At 48.7% G+C, this 18,482-nt stretch overlaps 1 protein-coding gene across 1 annotated transcript; it reads right to left on the minus strand.

Annotated features, from left to right (window-relative positions):
• Window positions 1-1,981: 1,981 nt before the first annotated feature.
• Window positions 1,982-12,617, minus strand: RNF228 (ring finger protein 228). Its single transcript, XM_075760991.1, has 3 exons — window positions 8,626-12,617; window positions 2,642-2,877; window positions 1,982-2,278 (listed from the first exon to the last, which is right to left on the minus strand). The coding sequence occupies exon 1, from the start codon at window positions 12,479-12,481 to the stop codon at window positions 11,630-11,632; it is 852 nt and encodes a 283-aa protein (XP_075617106.1). The 5' UTR covers window positions 12,482-12,617; the 3' UTR covers window positions 1,982-2,278; window positions 2,642-2,877; window positions 8,626-11,629.
• Window positions 12,618-18,482: the final 5,865 nt, after the last annotated feature.

The raw sequence follows: 18,482 nt of genomic DNA on the forward strand, positions 1-18,482 counted from the left end.
TTACTGGTTTCTCCTCTATTAGAAATAAATCAATTATACTGTTTCCGGGTTTGCGCGCATACATTAGTTTCTCGTAAGGATTTCGGAGGAAATTCTCCGCCTAACTACGTCTAAGGGAGGTGTCGGCGAGAGGAGAGTACAGCTTCGTAAATAAGGAAAGGAAAGGAAAGGAAAGGAAAGGAAAGGAAAGGAAAGGAAAGGAAAGGAAAGGAAAGGAAAGGAAAGGAAAGGAAAGGAAAGGAAAGGAAAGGAAAGGAAAGGAAAGGAAAGGAAAGGAAAGGAAAGGAAAGGAAAGGAAAGGAAAGGAAAGGGGAAGGGAAAAGGGAAAAGGGAAAAGGAAGAAAGACAGGCTGGCATAACTGGTTTGTATGGCGCCTGTAATTTCTGGTTCGTGCTCCACGCTGCCCTGGCCATAAACACCCCCAAGAAACCTCTGGGTTTGGGGTCTCGGGACGTGGTTCAGTGTCACCCGCTGCCTGATGTATCTCTCTTTACACAGGTTTCCCTCCTACAGAGCGAGCGGGTCTGTGCGTTTGGCAGGATCTCGTAGGGCCCGACCCCGGCCGCCTGGGCAGGGCAGAGGCCCGAGAGCCGCTGCCCGGCGGTGCGGGGCAGAGGATTGTGCGTGTGCCCGGCGGAGCGACGGGGAGCTGGGGGCTGCGGTGCCGGGGCTGCGGGGTTCCCAGCAACCGCTGGCCCATCCCGAGCGGGTGCTCCGCCTTAAGAGGGTCCGTCCCCACCGCAAGGGAGACGGCGGGAGCGGGGGGGGGGGGGGATGCGAACGCTGCCACGGACCACGGACGTGTTAAATCAAACTGGTATCGACTTGTTTCGGACGAGAGTGGCCTGAGTACGACGGCGAGTTGTAAAATGTCACAGAAGAGAAACTTCAATACTGTTCTAGTAATTTGGGGGTTACACTAATACGAAAGTTTAATAAATCCCCTGCTTTGAGGAGGGGACGCGATGGTGGGGGGCGGGCGGCGACACCAGAGAAGTGACCGGTTACATCGACAGTCCCGTACAGCCCAGTCTCCTTCTTAGAAATAAGCTCCGCGAATAGAGCCGTCCCAGGGAAAGCCTCTCCAGGTCCCATCTTCGCATATCACTCCTCCTCCGTTTATGGTCCCAAAGGTGTCCGGGGACATTACCTGTCAGGCCGGGGGGTGTGAGGGAGCCCCGCCGCCGCGCCCCGGAGCAGCCGGCCGGGAAGCACCGCCCCGGCGGTGGGAAGCGGCGGTGGGACCTGCGGGGCTCGCCCGGCTCCCGGCCCGGGCCGCTTCCCCAGCCGCCGTGCAGCGCCGGCCGCGGGGCGCAGCTCCAGCGCTGGGAGAGAGCCAGACCTCACCCCACGTCCAGGCTTAGAGGGAAAAATACCTGGTCGGACACCTCGCCCGGCTCCACGAAGTACCGCACTGCGGGAGGCAGGGGCCGCCTCGGGACCCGGGCCGAGCTCGCAGACGCCTCCGCCTCGGCGGAGCCCGGGCCAGGGGCCGGTGCCCCGGGCAGCCCCCCGGGCCGGCAGCGGAGCGGGCAGGAGCGTCGCCTTCCGCCCAGCTCCTGGGCTCGAGCCTTAGCAAATATTTCGAGGCAAGTAGCCTTAAGATTAATCGGTTTAAGGGCTAGGGGTTTTTTGTTTGGGTTCTTTTTTTTTTTTTTTTTCAGAAACATAATACTATTTGGCGAAAAAAGAAATTACCAGCAAAGGGCCGAGGAGATTAACATTTGGAAACTTATGAAATGTAATCTGCATATCCAATTGATTCTCAGCATATCAGTTGAAAGGATAAAGATGCATATCTCCATGATGGATATTGCATTAATAGGCACATAAATAAAGGTTGAAAAGTCATCACCGAAAGCTTTGAACCTTTCCGCATCGCTTTTATGTCCCATCCGCACGTCTCAGCATCGCCTTATATATATATATATATATATAGTTTTGTTTTGTTTTGTTTGAGTTGTTACGTTTTCATCAATTTACAGCCACTGCGCGTTTGGCAGCCCTAGAAGGGCTCGGTGCGGGGCGCGGAGCTGGCAAGGCGGCTCGGTACCGGAGGAGCCTCTGTGTAAGGGCCGGGACAGGGGACAGGATACCCCAGATCCCTCTAACCATCCTAGGCACTCTAAGGCGAGCCTGGGGACCACTCCGGAGCCCCGCTGTCCGGGTCGAGGGGAAAGGAGGGGGCTTTGCTGCTGCCCCTCGTAAGGAGGAGTTTTATTCCGAGGGTATGTCCGCGGGGATCGCCTTTGCCAGGACCACGGAGGAAAGGGAAATCTGGAGGGTGAAGGCAAAGCACTTTCGTGGGTGGGTGGATAGATCCGAGGTAGCTCCCGCCACCGGGACCCCGAGGGAGCCGTGAGAGGGACCAAACACCCAGGCGAGTCCCCTACACCGCCCGCGGCCCGCCGGGTCCCGCCTTCGGGGGCATCTGCCCGCGGCCCAGGGACCGGCCGTGCCCCGGGCTGGGAGGTGGTCCCCGGGAAGGGCGAAATCCAATTCCCCGTAAGCCGGCGAGGCTGCCCGTGGGACAAGGCTGAAACACTTAACCCTACAAATGGCTCCCTTTGCGGCACCGGCCGCCCTCTCTCTCCCTGTAAACTGGCAATAAATACAACATGTATTTCACTAACTCCTCACCTTTCTGATTACTACCAGATCCCCCAGTAAGCGATACTACAGCTGCCACTCCATACTAACACATGCTTGCTGAGACGAGGAAAGAGATGCGTCTGCGGTCTGGGGGCTGCGGGGCAGGAGGGAGCGGCGGCGTGTGCGCTCCGGGCTCCCCCAGCCCCGCCGCCGGTCCCCAGGTCGGCACCGCCCGGCGGGCTCCGTCCAGCGGGCCACGGCGGCAGGGACGGGCTGGTCCTTCCCTGCAAAGGGGGGGGGAAGCGTGTGTTACTAATTTATTTACGATTTTAAAGATTGCAGTCGAATTTCGGAGTCGTCTCAGACAGGGGAGGTAATACCCCGCCGTGCTCCCCAAAGGGAAGGCTGGGCCGGCTCCCCCGCGCCCACCTGCAAGTCTCACCCACGGGAGGGGAAATTCGCATCTCCCTTCCCCACCTCCCCCGTAGTTAACAGCCACATTTCAAAACGAAGCGTCTAATCCTCGTTAATTACTTGTAAAAACACCAGTGATTATTAATTCCAGCAGTATCGCAATAGATTTCCACCGGGAGTTTTATTGCAGTCAAGAGACCGCGAGTGTTTTACGGACCCAACGTTCGGACTGATCAAATGTATTTGTTTTCGGAACACGGGATTTCCACAGCAGCGGGCGGAAACGAGGAACACGCGTGGCCTTGCGTGACTCCCTCCGAGTCTGCCAACAGGTATCGGGGCACCGGCCCGCAGCTAGCCCTCGGTCCCAAAGTGTCTCCCGGGACATTCCTCCCTCACTCCCCGCCCTCCGTCCAACGTGATGGAGCCAGAAATTAACAATATTAAGGGGAAAGCGGCCCTACTAGCACAGGCATTGAGTTCATTAATCGGTATTGCGCCCGCAGCTGTATGATTTCACCACTCATTCTTTTAAAGATGAACTGGATTACAATCCGGAAGAGAAAAATCTAAAGAGAGAGGAAGAACGAGAGGAGAGAAAAGAGAAAAGAGAAAAGAGAAAAGAGAAAAGAGAAAAGAGAAAAAGAGAAAGAGGAAGAAAGGAAGAAAAGAAAAGAAAAAAGAAAAAAGAAAAGAGAAAAGAGAAGAAAAGAGAAGAAAAGAGAAGAAAAGAGAAGAAAAGAGAAGAAAAGAGAAGAAAAGAGAAGAAAAGAGAAGAAAAGAGAAGAAAAGAGAAGAAAAGAGAAGAAAGAGAAGAAAAGAGAAGAAAAGAGAAGAAAAGAGAAGAAAAGAAAAGAAAAGAAAAGAAAAGAAAAGAAAAGAAAAGAAAAGAAAAGAAAAGAAAAGAAAAGAAGAGATGACCGCAAGCCAAGGAGGGCCGGCGCCCCGCTCGGTGCCTGCCCAGCGAGGCTGCTGTCGGCGGCGGCTCCGGCCGCAGCGATGCTCTTGCCCGGGCCGGGGGCTCCTCCGGCGGAGAGCTGGGGGCCAGCACCCGCTGGGGCTTGCTGTATCGGAGTCTCCGCCGGTACCGGAGGCTTCGGACCGTGCGGGGACCGGCCTCATTCGCCTGAGCGGGCGAAGCCCGGGGTCCAGGGCAGCACAGGAGGGCAGGCGGGCAGGGTCCGGCTCCATCCCCTGCTTCCCCGCAGCGGGTACCCCCGGGCCGCCCATCCCCAGAGCGGGCTGACGCCGCTGCTCTCCGGCCGTCTCCCTCTCCGCCACCCATCCCAAGCTAAAGTAAAAGGATCCTGCTCCACATGGCCAAATTAATATCCGGAAGAATACTTTTAGTGATCGTAACCAAAGAGAGACTCTTCCCTCTCCTTCAGAAAACAAGCAGCAGTAACTTCCAGAACAACTAGAATGTCACCTATTTTCCATACGATTTTGATACTTAAATAATAGGGAGATCTAAATTTATTCTCAGGGAGAAACGCTTACTACCTGACTAGAAGAAAGTGTGGGGTTTATTTTATTTTTATAGTTTCATTTAATTTACTTTAAATTCTGCAATAGTTCGAGCTTTTTTGACAGAAGAATATTTTTCTGTCTCCTAATATTACCTGGCCGAGTAATGAGCCCTTATTTACAACATTGAAATCAAACTGGAATTATTCATCACTACATTTTCTAAGTCATAAAAAGTCTCATTCTTCCCATTTTAAGGAAAGCAGATTTTGATTTATATTGCAAGCATATTTCTCAAATTTCAGTCATTAAACACCTCCCCTAAAACCAAATGCTCTTATTGCTATTTGCTATTAATCAAAAGACAACAAAATAATAACTGAAATGGATTTGTTAGATTCTGCTAAATGGTTAAGCAACCTAGAGATGGGTAAATGTTACATCTAGACCTGTAATGAGCTGAAGTGTTAAGATTTAGATTCCTTGACAAATCAGGAGTAGGTTTGGGGGATAAATAACAATAAAAAAGTAAAAAACTTTCAAGTTATTCCTCCCAAATTTCATAATTCAATGAGACCAATCAACCTCACGATATTTGTTTACCATAAAAATCTCCTTAAAATAGCTGAGAGATTTCTCAGCTGAAACTGTATGTAAGAGATTACAATCACCTTGATCCAAAATCTCACAATCTGCACACCATGTGAAAAGTACACCAGCGAGCAGCTCGCAACGAGAGCTGCCAGGCCAGTCTCAGCCCCGGGTGGTTTTAGCAAGAGGAGATACATGCCAAACGGAGGGCCAGCATCGCTCCATCCTCATAACACAAGCAAAAGTACCTTATGCTGCATTGATCAAAGATCGACTTAGTCGAACGCTTCTAGTATGAATAAATGTATTCCTCCATGACACAAGCCGCATTTTGTTAAATGCCGAACTTGTGGCACTTCCTTTAAATATCTCCATTTCTACATGCATCTGGATAAAACGTAGAAGCAGGATAAGCTGCAGGGCTTTCCAGCTTTAATAAAAGTGGGCCACCAAATTTAAATACCCTTCAGAAACATTAGAAATCACAGCCATGAAAGACCTGCCACACAATCCACTCTACAACATGAAGGGAACATTTGTAAATTTTGTGTGAAGCTCTTGCACCAACAGGCAATTGACAGGTGGTCATCTCTGATGTGGTTTAAACGAGCAGAGGCTAACACATATAAACATTAAAGTTTTCTTTGGCAACATAACATGCTAACAAAACTAACTTCCAATGAGATAAAGCATATTCTCTAGACCAGCAGAACAGACATTGCATCTATAGAACGTCCGTAACACAGGGAAAAGGACCGTTGAGCTCAGGAGGATTTAAGTGCACACCAAGAGCACTGACAAAGTTAGGCAAACGATTCTCCTACTTTTCTTTCCAACGAATGTTAGGCACTCAATATCGTTTTCATAAACATATCTCGCACTGTATTAATATCAAATGCACTGTTTATGCCTAAGGCTGCAGGTCAGAGATGATTAATAACTGTTCCTCTGAATGATGTACACATTTATATTTAAATAGCCTTCTTCAGCAGCTGTTAAATTTTCACTGATACACAGCACATGCTGAAACAGGAGAGACTGGACTGCGCCAGGCATGAACATAAGCGAGGGAGCTGCAAGAGCACTTCTCCTTGGGCTTCACAACTATTTCCCTAAGGAAAGGTTTTCAGCACCAGGTCTGAATACACGATTGCACACTGTTTTCCAGAGAAATTTGGAGTTCACACACCCCCAAAATTCCCATGCGGTGGGATTTTGTCTGTTTGCGCAACCAGCAATCTTGGCCAGTTGAAACAGTTCACCCATGCCAGTGAAATCACTCACTGAAGTAGGATTTCAACTGAAAATCCACATTAACCCTGTAACTACACCTGTATTCTTCAGTCTGTGGTAACTGCCTGCATGAAGGCAACTGACTCTTCCATCATTTGCAAAAGGCATTTTATACAAAGTGTTATACGCAATAAGCTACTTTGGGACGCAAGCCTTGAAAGCAAACCTGGATCCCTGTAGAACGGTAATTTGAGCTACAAAAGAAGAGCATTAAGGTAAGAAGCAACAGTATTTCCATATGCACCTGTAATCCACCATATTTTAATAACATTGTTCTACAGGGCAAGGAGCAAATAATGGCAGTTCATTCATTTCTGTTCTCTAAAGTATAAACGCAGACAGAAACTTGCTTTTCAGAGTAAGATGGTCTTTTGGGTTCTCAGCCCACAAAACTATTATCGAGCCTCCTTTTCAAAATGTGTTTCTAAAATGCTGTCTCAACCCAGACAAAAATAGATCGGACCCAAACTACCAGTCACTTTTGGAAAATCAGGTCATTGATGTAACTTGCAGAGATGTACGACTCAGTACCCACAGCTGTTAGCTAGTTCTATTATTTGGCTTTGTGGTACGTATCTAGTGATCGTGAATATGAGAGTAATCACTGTGTTGCTTTTTGCAACATAAAAGAATACAGAAGTACCTCCACATGCAGGCCTTTTAAGCAATCCAACTACATAATCCAGGGTTTTACTCCTTCTATGCATTTATGAAATACTCAAGTGTTTTTCTGTCAAACCTGCCTTTCAAAAGATGAAAGCCTGCCATTATGCAAATGAATATTGTTTGATTATTTACCACTTGTGGGCTCATGATGCAAAAGGAGTATCACTTCTTCCCTGCAGCCTCAGTATTTACCAGAGACACTTTCAAAGGAGAAAGCATTTCTACGCTGGGGCACTGAAGGTAGATTGTATGTCTTAAAAACATAGTGGTGCTTTAAAAAAATCGAATTCTTGAGCACAAGCTATTAAGGATGACATGAAAGGGCTAAAGTTGTAATGCAGGAGTGGTTGTCCTAACGCATTGCCATAAATGGCAGAAGCTCCCCGCAAACAGCATACCCTGTGCTTTATCCCGCGGGAGCTTTCCCCAAGCAGAGATGGTAGTCACCTGTCCCAGAAAGATGGAAAAGAACAGTTTAGAGTACATGACCACCCAGGGTCTGTGCTGGTACCCTGGGTTAGGCCCTCCTACCTGCCTTTTTGTCCCTCTCCTGGACTCATACCACTGATGTCTGGCAGCCTATTCCAGACCATGAACTTAACACTCAATCTCACCTCCCAGTCTGGAGCCCAGTACGCTCCACTCAGGCAGAGGAGTAGGGGATTACTGCTACACAAAATTTAAGGTTTTTTTGGCATGACTGGAAACTACAGATCTTTCAGAGTTCACACAGCCTATGATCTTGTAAGGGTCAAAAAATTGCTGAGAAAACTTCAGGTCTTTGTTTACTTTCCTGGTGCTTCCATTTCTTGGCTGTAGCTGCTCGTGCCCCAGACTGTGTAATGCAGAGAAATGTTGCACAGGAAAAAAAAAAAAAAAAAAAAGTACAAGAAAAAAAAAAGGCAGCAGCTTGTATTTCCCATGATTTCCCCCATGGTGTTGTGGTCTACCCTGCCTGCTCTGCTTTCCCACAGAGTGCCCCAAAGCACTGGTTTCTTTCTGTGAGATGTGTGGATAGTGTAACTGATGATGCATAGCCCTTCAGCTGCGTATCTCTGTGCATTTTTAAAAAACTAGAAAAGACAAGTGTTCTGACTGAAATAGTTAAAACAATAAAACACCACCAGCCACACAGTTTTTCTCTTTTTGTATTTTACTTTTTTTTCTTCTGAAACTTGAGCAAAGTTTGGCTTTGGACAAGCAATCTGTACACTCAAAGGAACCCAAAATACAAATATAATACTGGGATTCTACAGTAGCCAGAGATGTATACAATGCATGATTTTTTCTGACTGGTGCTGTGATGTGGATCCAGACTAATGCTCCTGAAACCAATGGAGTTTCCCAAAATTTGCATAAGCAGAGAGAAGAATTTGGCATACGGTCAGACTGTCCATTTTAATTTGGCTCTGAAATATTTTCAAATATATGGGTAGGAACCTGATACATAATATGATCGTCCAATTGTGACTAAGCCTGAAAATCCTGTTTAGGCCTGTGATCTTCAACTTTTTGTAATGTGCCAACCTCTAAACATTTTAAAGTTGACCCTCACGTAACAAATTTAAGCTTCTGATGATCGGTTTGCTTTCCTTACTTACCTTTCGCAGATCCTTTAGAAGTAGTCCACGGATCCCAGTTGAAACCATTGGTTTAGTCAAAATGGCAAATACTGTTTACAGAGAAAAGGCAAGAATAAAACTATGATGTGGAAAGAAAAGAAAACGATGGAGTATACATTTCTTACTGTAATCAGTATTTCAGGGTGTAGCAGTGTAATGGCTTCCATCGCGACTGCAGCTCCTGCAAACGCACCCACGTCGGCGCGAGCTCGCTAGCTCGCCCCGACGGTGCCAGCGGCGCACCTGCGATATCCCGGGGGCTCACTGCAGCCACAACGCCCGCAGGAGTACAGCAAAGGAAGGGCTCCGCAGGGGGCTCCAGCTGAGCTCCACCAGCGCTCAGAGCTAGCTTCGGCACGTCTACACGAGATGGAGTTCGAGCAGTGACTGCCGGGTGGGCCCACTGAACTGCAAGGCACCGGAGCTTACCTGATGGCACAGAAATGCCGATACGCACGCTGCGTTTGCGATAGAAGCACAAACAGGTAAATCATAGATTGGTGCATAAGATGTACACATGTACATATTTTATATATTTATTTTTCTTAGAAAACATCGCTGCTGTTTATGTCCATTAATTTACATATATTTATTCTTACTACAGTATCATTTATAATAATACTTTCACTTCTATAGCACCTCCTCTTCAAGGATCTCCAATTGCTTAAAAACTTTAATAAATAAAGCCTCACATCTTGCCTGTGAGGTAGGTCAACGCTATTATCAAACTTTACAGATGCATTAACTTAAGAACAGAGAGGTTAAGGCCAAAATTTTCAAATGTTTGTACCTGAAGTCAACCATCTAAATTCTCATTTAGATGCTTAAATAAAAGTCTCATGGTTTTCTTTGGTGCAGAACATCCATAACTACTGCTGAAGTCAACGGGGGCTAATAGTCAGGCCTGATTTTAGGAGGCATACACCTTTTACGCAGCTAACGAGCAACTCCAAGTTTGAAAACACTGGTCTAAATACACCAACCACGGTCAGAGCCACAGTTGATCCCAGTAATTTATCTCCTCAGGGCCTCTATATTACGATATATAATTTTAAAAGGCTGGTGCGGATTTTTTTAAATAGACATGACATAAAAATCATATACTGTTTCCACAAACTGTGTCCATTGTAAGAGAGTCTGTATAAACGCTGCTTGGGTTTGTGGGGGGTTTTTTTTGGGCGTCAGGGGGTTGTTTTTCACAGATTTGTGATAATCAAGACAATGCACAGTACACATCACTTGTGCACTCATAAAACACATCACACATCTTCACCTGCCATCTTTACATTTCTATATAGTGAATTCCTTTGCACTTGTGATAAATAGAAGTGGTCAAGTAAAGGTCTATTAAGAGGATACTTGTCAGAAGATCATGCAGACAGCTTGCAAAATACACATACTAAAAGATCACTTTTAAAATTCTTGAATTGTTAAGCACGAAAATAATTACCTCATTCCATTACAGTACTGTGTAGAAACATGGAATAAGCAGCATTATCTTATTCCCAATAGATCGTAACAACTAATTAAGTTAAAAAAGTTCAGGCACCAAATGAATTATCCTGCAACATAGAACAGTATCTATATAAGTGCTCTCCTTAATATACTACAAAACCAGCTGCATGGCAATGTTTTTCCATTTCATATTATGAGCATCTCGTCACATTTCAAAGACATCACTGATGTTCCATCCTCACAGAACAAAAACGTTTTCTACCGGCCTTTACAGAAACTCGTAACACAGAAGAGAAACTTACCAAGCCGGAAAACCACTGTCTTACGAAAGCCACCTGACCGAAGGTAAATGTTCAATACACAAATTATGCTACTGCATTCCACTTTTACAGTGATGCTGAAAGTCCGTATTTTAATGTGGGCTTCTCTCTCTGTAAAAAATTGAAACCAATGGCCACTGAAATATTACTCTCCACCACAGGAGTCTCTTAGTTCTACTTTAGAACTCCATTAATTAAATCATCTTCCATAAATTGTTTTAAGTGTGCAATGTAGTGTTTCAGTCTCCCACATTAAATGAGAATTTCAAATAATTAAATAATAAAGCTTATTTTAAGCAACCAACAGAGGGCCCGATGGCCTTCTAATAAAATTATAACAAAACTGTACTCAATACATTGTAGGGCAACTTTGGCTCAGTCTCTTTAAGATCATACATTTCTGTTACAGCTTCTTCTATATGCACTTGTTAACTTCATGAAAGGCAAAACACAAAACGCATTTAACATCGTGATCCTGTTCTGCTCCTAACCACAGTGTATCTCTCCAATTATCTTCCAGGTGGGGGCAACAGTAAGCCAGTTTTCTTTAATCGAGATTGTGTCCTTCTGCATCAGGGAGCACGGAAGCCAGGGTACGCTCCCGACAGAGGCGGGGAGGAGCGCACCCCCGACCTCAGAGCCCCAGCTGCCCCGGGAGGCCCTTCGAGACACCTTCGCTGGACACACGCGTCCAGCCCTCCCTCCAGAGCGGCCGGACCCCCGCGGCCCCTCGCCTGGTCACCCTGCAGACCACCCCTGCCACCTCGGACCCTGCCTGAGCCGCGGGGCTGGCCCGGCTGCAAGGGCCCGCCGTGCCGCCGTGGCGGGCCTGGGGCCCGTCACCGTGGCGGGGCCGGAGCCTGCGCCTTGTCACCGTGGCGGGCCTGGGCCCTGCCGCCCCCCGCCACCACGGCGGGCCCCAGGCCCAGAGCTGGCGGGGCCGTTACACCCAGGAGACCCACGGCCTCGCCCGTGTCCTTCCCCGCCCCCCCCCCCCCCCCCCCCGCGGCTGCCCCCCCGCCTCTCGGCTGGGTCGGGGCTAACACCGACCAAACGAGGGGTACCTGCGAGCAGGGGGCCGCGGCCGATCCGCTCCTGGACGGACAGGGCCGCCCGGCTGCGCCCTCCCCTCACAGCGCCCCCCGCCCTGCCCTGCCCAGCTCAGCCCCTCAGCGCCCGCGGCCCCGCTCCGCTCCGCTCGGCCGGCGCTACGTGTCGCTCCTGCGGGCGGCCGCCGCCCGGCCCCGCGCGGTGCCGTTGGCCGTCGCCCCGCCGGTCGCCGCCGCCGCCTCGGGCCGGTACTTGAGCCAGCAGATGAGCCACGTGACGACGACGGAGAAGAGGGCGAGGATGCTGGCCACCGACAGGCAGATGGGCCCCACCGGCGACGGCGAGGCGCCGGGCCCGGCGTCGCCGCCGTACTGGTTGACGAAGATGAGGCCGGTGAAGAGCAGCACCACCATGGAGAGGAAGGAGACGACGACGCACACGCAGCCGGCGCTCAGCGCCGCCCGCTTGCAGCTCTGGCAGCTCTCGTAGCCGCCGCCCGAGGAGCGCGGCCCGGCCCGGCCGGCGGGGGCGGGGGGCGGCGGGGCGAGGGCGGCCGCCGCCTCCCGGGCGCGGGGCGGGCGGCGGGGCGGCAGCGGCGGCAGGCTGTCCTGGGGCAGCGGGTCGCGGGCCCGCAGCTGCGGCGGGCAGGCGGCGGCCAGCTTGGTGTTGACGGGGAGGCCGTGGACGCGGTGGTCGGGCAGCGCCGTGCGGTGGCGGCAGAGCGGGCAGGCCAGGGAGCCGCCGGCAGACCGGCCGGGCCCCGGCCCCGGCTCGGCGGCGGAGGCGGCGGGGGGCTGCTGGGCGGCCCGCAGGTGCAGCTGGCTCAGGCACTCCTGGCAGAAGGTGTGCAGGCACTCCAGCAGCTTGGGCGCCCGCCGCTCCAGGTCGAAGTAGTTGTAGCAGATCTTGCACTCGTAGTCCTCGTAGCTGGGGGCGGCCGCCGCCGTCGCCGCCTCATCCTCTCGCCGCCCGCCCTGCCCTACGCCGCCCTTCTGCGCCGGCTCGGCCATAACATCTCGCCGGAGGGGGGAACGGAGAGCCGCGGAGAGTCCCGGGCCGCGCCGCGCCGCGCCTGGGAGGCGGGCGGGGAGCCGGGGGAGCCGCGGCCCCGCCGCCTCCTGGCCGCGCCCGGGGGCTGCGGCGCGGCCCGGCAAGGAGGGAAGGAGCGAAGGAGGGCCGCCTGCCTGCGCCGCCCGCCGCGCTGGCGGCTGCCGGGGGCTGCTGGCGGCTGCCGCGGGCGGGGGGGCGGGATCGGCGCCGCCCGCCCCGGGGAGCGGCCGCCGCGGGCTCGGACCGGCCCCCCGCGCCCGAGGGCTGCCGGAGCGGCGGGCGGCACGGCGGGCGGGGCGGGCAGGGCAGGGCAGGGAGCCGCCGCCGTACGGCCCCCCGGCCAGCCGGGCTGTCGGGGCGGGGTGTTCCCTGCGGCGTGCCGCGCTGGCTCTGGGAAGCGCTCGTAGGTGGAAAGTGCCGGTAGCTTTTTAGTCCCGAATTGCGTTTTTTAAAATCGTTCGATCGATTTTAACAATTTATGAGGATTCCCCAATGTGATCGTGTATTAGGACCAGCAGTTAGGATCACAAAACATTCGTTAGGCGGCGAACACCGCTAATCAAGGGTTAATGCGGGAAGGCCCGTATGGTGGCAGGTTGACATCTGTTCTATACGCTGCAGCGTATCTTGCTTCTCTTTGGGAAGAACCTTTTGTGCACAGTGATTTCATTATGCATAGTGAAAATAAAAGCTATTTTATTCTGGAAAATAGCTTTCCAGAGGTGAAAGGAGCTACAGGTGTTTTTATTTACATCCTGATGTTGCATTATAAGATTGAGAGCTTTTGCTCTGTTTAATTAAAAACAATCCAAACAATAAAGCATTCCTATTCTCCAATGTCACGCTGTTAAAACAGTGGGTTCGCTAAATCAAATTCTGCTCTGTCTCAATATTCTTCAGGTCCAGCACAGGCCATAAAACAATTGTTTCTCTGTAGGTCTGAAAAAGCACTGACAGATGGGGATAGCTCTGGGCAGGTAAGGCCCATGTTTCGGGTACGCTGCATCGCCCTGCTGTGTTGCTAAAGCTGCATCTTGGGAAAGTCGGCTGTGGACTGAGAGCTGCCTCAGCTCAGACATCTTCCCCTCTCCTCTGCCGTGTGTCGTGCTGTATCAGGCGTGCCTCGCTGCAAATGCTAGGGGAAGCTCCGTCTCTCCCTCAGTATTGGACCCTTCTTATCTATCTGTGCTAGGACTTAACTTTGTTCTTGAGCCCTGAGCAGTCTTGAAGAGCCAAACAAAATGGGGAAACTGCTATTTAGAAAGACTGACTGGTTGGAACGATGCAAAGGCACATATTGCTAAATTGTAGCGACAGATTTGAAGATTGTCCGCGAGTCCTTCAACAATAAAACTAGCAGAAGAGGGAACTTCCTTCAAGTGTTTCCGCTTAGCGTAGACCGAAATAATGGGATAAAGTCAGAGAAAAGTAGGAAGATTCTCTGTACAGGGAGCTAGATCCTTTTTGTAATTTATCCTAGGAGATGATTTAAAGCCCATTCAAAATCTAGGTTCAGTCTCTGAAAAGAAGAAAGAAAATTACTTTAGCTGTTACTGTCCATAGCGCACAGCTACTTTGGCATGGGGAGTAAAAAATCACCGCTTGTTAAAAGCCCACACTGATTTGCAACCGCAGAGCTAATCTACCCCTGTCATCCGGAGCACTTTCTCAGTGTCACTGTTTTCTGGGTGCTGCATATCATCCTTGATGAATGTGGACTGTTTTCATCTAACTCTTGTATCTTCCATTTTTTACACTAAATCTCATCTTACTTATCAGGTCTTCTGAAATTCTTGAAAGTAGGTTTCTGGTGTGGTTTTTTTTGTTTGGTTGGTTTTTTTGTTTTTGTTTTTGTTTTGCTTGCTACTGTTTCCCAGTTTAGCGTCATCTTCCCATTTAATTAGTTCATTGTTAAAAAATGTATGTCAAATTATACCAGGCACCGCCCTTCCACTTAATATTATTGCCACTTTCATAACCATACAGCTTCCAATTACTTTTCAAAGGATGTGAAAGTCCTTAGATTCAAGCAAATCTGAACTAATTTTTCAAGTAAAATTTTTTGAGGCACTGTATCAAATGCTTTAATAAGGTCCAGATACATCAGCTGCATTTCTGGTTCAAACCGCTTTGCCTCTGTCTCTTGTGTTCTGAGTTTTCTTATCTGATGTGTATCTGCCTTGAGGTTAACTGAAACTCCACCTAATAACTCTATGAAAGTCAGCATTGGGAAAGCTTTCTGTAATTCTGGCACGAAAACTACATAGAATAGATGGCAAAGTTGAGCATAACTGAATAATAATAAAAGATAAAAATACTAAATGAGAGATTAGGATTTTTTTTTTTTTTTTTTTGCTAAGACTAAGAATAAGAAAAAATGGCGTATAGTTGTTCTTTGCTCATAATTACCTGAGAACACAATGCTGTATAATGGTCCTGTAGAAGCAAAGTTCTCTCGTGCTGTGCGGTCCCTAGAGAACATTATTTAATAGAACATGTAAGCAGCGTGGTCCCCATGCCTGGTGAGGTGCTGCTTTTTTCTGTGGAAGGGTACAACCCCTCTTTACCTCTTTGTGTATCTAGTGGCACTTGCAGGCTCTTACCCTTCTGGTAGCACAGGAACTCATGTGATGATGCAGCGAGTCAGTTCATGGAGACAATCCAACGGAACGCTGTTTACTTTTTTATTAGTTTTTCTGCTGGAACAACTCAGTGAAGCAGGTTGCATGAGGTCTGCAGCCAGTGCAAGGAAGAATGCGGGTGGCTGTGTGGTCAGGAGAGGAAATGAGGCTGGGACCACAGCAATGGTGATTTGTGTGCGCTTACCTTACTATGGAACAAAGCCATTAATGATTTCAGCCCTTTTGTCTTAGTCCAGCATCGTGTCGTGTGTATCATGGGATATTATAGTCCAGAGCAAGGCTTGAGAGCCTGCTTTGGCAACCTGAGGAATAAGCTGTGTTCTTGTATCTCCTGGCAGCCTTATCTGTGTAGGATAGTCTTCAGCTGTAGCTCTCTGGGGGCTTGCAGATGGTGTGCAACACATGCTCCTACTCCCTGTGATGTGGTGCTACCCTGGCTCCTCGGTCAGTTGGACCAGCCAAGCACCTGGCCTGGAGTTGAAGGTGGCTTCTTGGTTGGGTTGGTCTGGCGACTGAATCCATGATTCTGTACAAGTGGAGGAGTTGGACCATGAGTACTGGAAAACATCTTCATGTTGAATTGAAAGGCTTCCTAGGCTGGGATTGAAGAAAAGAGAAATTTCTTCAGATTTTGGCAGAGTTACTGTATTTCTGAAGATCCAGATGTATTCTCTCTTTTAGTCACTTTAATTACAACGAACTTTTGTTTTTTGGATTGTGAGCTTGTAGGGACTGTTCTTCAGTGGGAAAGATGTATTAGTTATTGTAAAAAAAACCCCTGAAATGCAACTGAGCCAATTCTGAGGACTGACATTTGGCTGAACCACTATCTGAGACTTTGGATGTTATTCAGCAGAAGTTGTGTTACGAATTCTGAGCAAAAGTGGTGAACAACCCTTATGAAATACACATTTTTCCACTTAAAATAATCATTCTGTGGCTGGTAAGGATTGATTTTTAGTGTTGTAAATATTGGGCTTGATTTAACCAGTGCAGCGTGCCAGTTTTATGCTGGTGTAAGACTTGACCTAAGAAGAGCTGTAACAGTGTAAGATGAACTCACCAATGAGCCAAGCCCAAAACTTCGTAGAAGAACCCTCCCATGTTTCACAAGGGACACGCTGACATACATCCCTGCAGCAACAGTATCTTGTTTAGCTGGGTTAATTCTTAAGAATTTCTGTGGTGTGGTACAATAGGTATGTTTAATGAAATTAGACATCTTGTTTTTTATTTACAGGTAGGACAAAAGTTCTCTCTGATAGATGCACAGGACAGGAATGGATTGGATGCCAGCCCATTCACTGTAAAAACATGAAACCCCTCTTTTTTATCCTTATGTTTTCTATGTATTTCAACAATTAAGTAGCTTCTTTAGGACTGATGCAAAGGTCATTGAAGTCAGACAGCTCTTCAGATAAGTCTTTGTGGTTTAATGTACTATTATGGTTGGCATCAGAAGCTTTTTGACAATACTTTAATATCAGGATTTTTTTACTTTCATGAAAGTCTGCTTATTGTATGACTTCAGATCTAGAGTGGATTAAGTAACTAAGCCTAGAGCTCATTTGGTAAATATTTAGAAAAAGAGAACATTCTTGGTTTTCATCCTTCCACTCAAATTCATTTACACAAGTTTCCTGCTCCAACCCCATTTCCAGTCACTTTTGATGAGTAGCAAAAGCTGTGAATTATTTTTATGCCCTATCATTGTGTTGTAGGATGCTGCAACATCATCTGCTTTCTTCACGTTAACATTTTATTTCATGTAATGTATTTCTGAATAATTTATAATTAAAGTGCTTTTTAACCTTTTTGTGTCTTGGAACTACTGTAAAAGCTATTGCATTCAGTATGGAAAGGAATGTTAATTTTCAATAATATTTGCAGGCCATTTCAGGGAGCTGAAAAAGGAGAGAAGAAGGATTACAATTAAAAGCAATTCCACGTCAGTCACAGATATACACAAAATGTGGTGTTCTCTTAATGTATGTAATAGGAAAGATGCAGAGGTAAATAGATGCAGAGCTACCGTGACACCCGTCTCCCCCCGAAATGCACTTTAGTTTGTGTTGTAGCTGCTAAATACGGTCCTACTTCAGTTGCGTCAGGCAGCGAGGAAGGTGTGACACTGCCTTCACTGACCAGAGAGGACTACCGCTGCTGGAGAGGTCTCTGCTTTCGCTGGTCTCTAGGTTAAGCTTTAAGCTTCTCTTCCTCACCCAGTATTGACCTGAAGCCCCAAGCACAGACACACCCTTGCTGGCATCAGTGTGATGCCAAATTGTGCAACAGGTTTATTGGCAATAAAAGGGTGAGGGCCGCGGGCTTAAAGCTGGAGATGACTATATCATTTCTGATGGGAATAATTTCTGATTATTCCCATGCCTTTATTTTCCATAATCCCGTGTTTTCAGCACATCGCGAACAGGTAACTGCGTTATGAGCTTTGGTTAAGAAAAGATGAGGAACCATTTAAAATTGTGAGGTTGTGTCCCTTAGTGCAATGTCCTTCTCAAATAGCCAAGGTTTAACGGCAATGAGGGGCATCACCACAGACTTGCTATCCGGAGCAAACCCATCTCAGAAATGTTACTAAGCTGATGGCGGATGTGGGGTCACTCTACAGTTCAGGCAGAGGTGACTCCAGTATTACCCGTGCAGACCGATGTTTAATTTAGCTAACGGGAGTATCGAGACCTCGGGCTCCAGAGCCGTGCGCCCCTCGGGTCCCTTGGGCTGTGCGGGACGGCGAAGCGCAGCCGAAGGAGCCCACATCTCTCTCGTGCGTGGCACCTTATTGACGGCTCCTTGAAATGCCAACTCTCTGTGTTAGGGCAGATCTGCCCTGGGTGTTTGCAGGGATTTAATCTCATAGAAAACGGTATTTAGGTCGGTGCAGTCTTCCCGGTTGGTTGCAGCTTTAGGAACGAATGTACTTTTATAAAAGTTACCTTCTACTAAGCAAACCGTGCTTCCTCAAACCCTTTACTGATGATATAATTGAGAAAAGAATCCAGGAATTGTGCTGATTTAACGGTCACTTTTTCAAAAAGGACCAAGTTAGAAAAAGAGAGGAAAACCTCAGAGAAGTCCTTTGTTTTGGCTGGCGCTGTGTTTTCCGCACGTCACGGTACTAGCGAAAATGGCATTCGACACCGGCTGGTGGTGCAGGTGGCAGCGTGGGGCTGGCAGAGCCTGCCGGGGCTCGCTTGGAGCAGCCGCCGGCCCCAGCCGCCTTGGCAAGGAGACAGACCTCTGCGGAGCACGGCATCTCGGGATGCGGGACTGCCGGGTCTCATGTGGCACCTTGGGGCTT

The sequence above is a fragment of the Balearica regulorum genome, chromosome 9 (assembly GCF_011004875.1).
Source record: "Balearica regulorum gibbericeps isolate bBalReg1 chromosome 9, bBalReg1.pri, whole genome shotgun sequence".
Taxonomy (NCBI): Eukaryota; Metazoa; Chordata; class Aves; order Gruiformes; family Gruidae; genus Balearica; species Balearica regulorum.

Bases quoted from the DNA above. Each gene is read 5' to 3' on its own strand.
- RNF228 (XM_075760991.1), bottom strand. From the start codon at position 12,481: ATGGCCGAGCCGGCGCAGAAGGGCGGCGTAGGGCAGGGCGGGCGGCGA.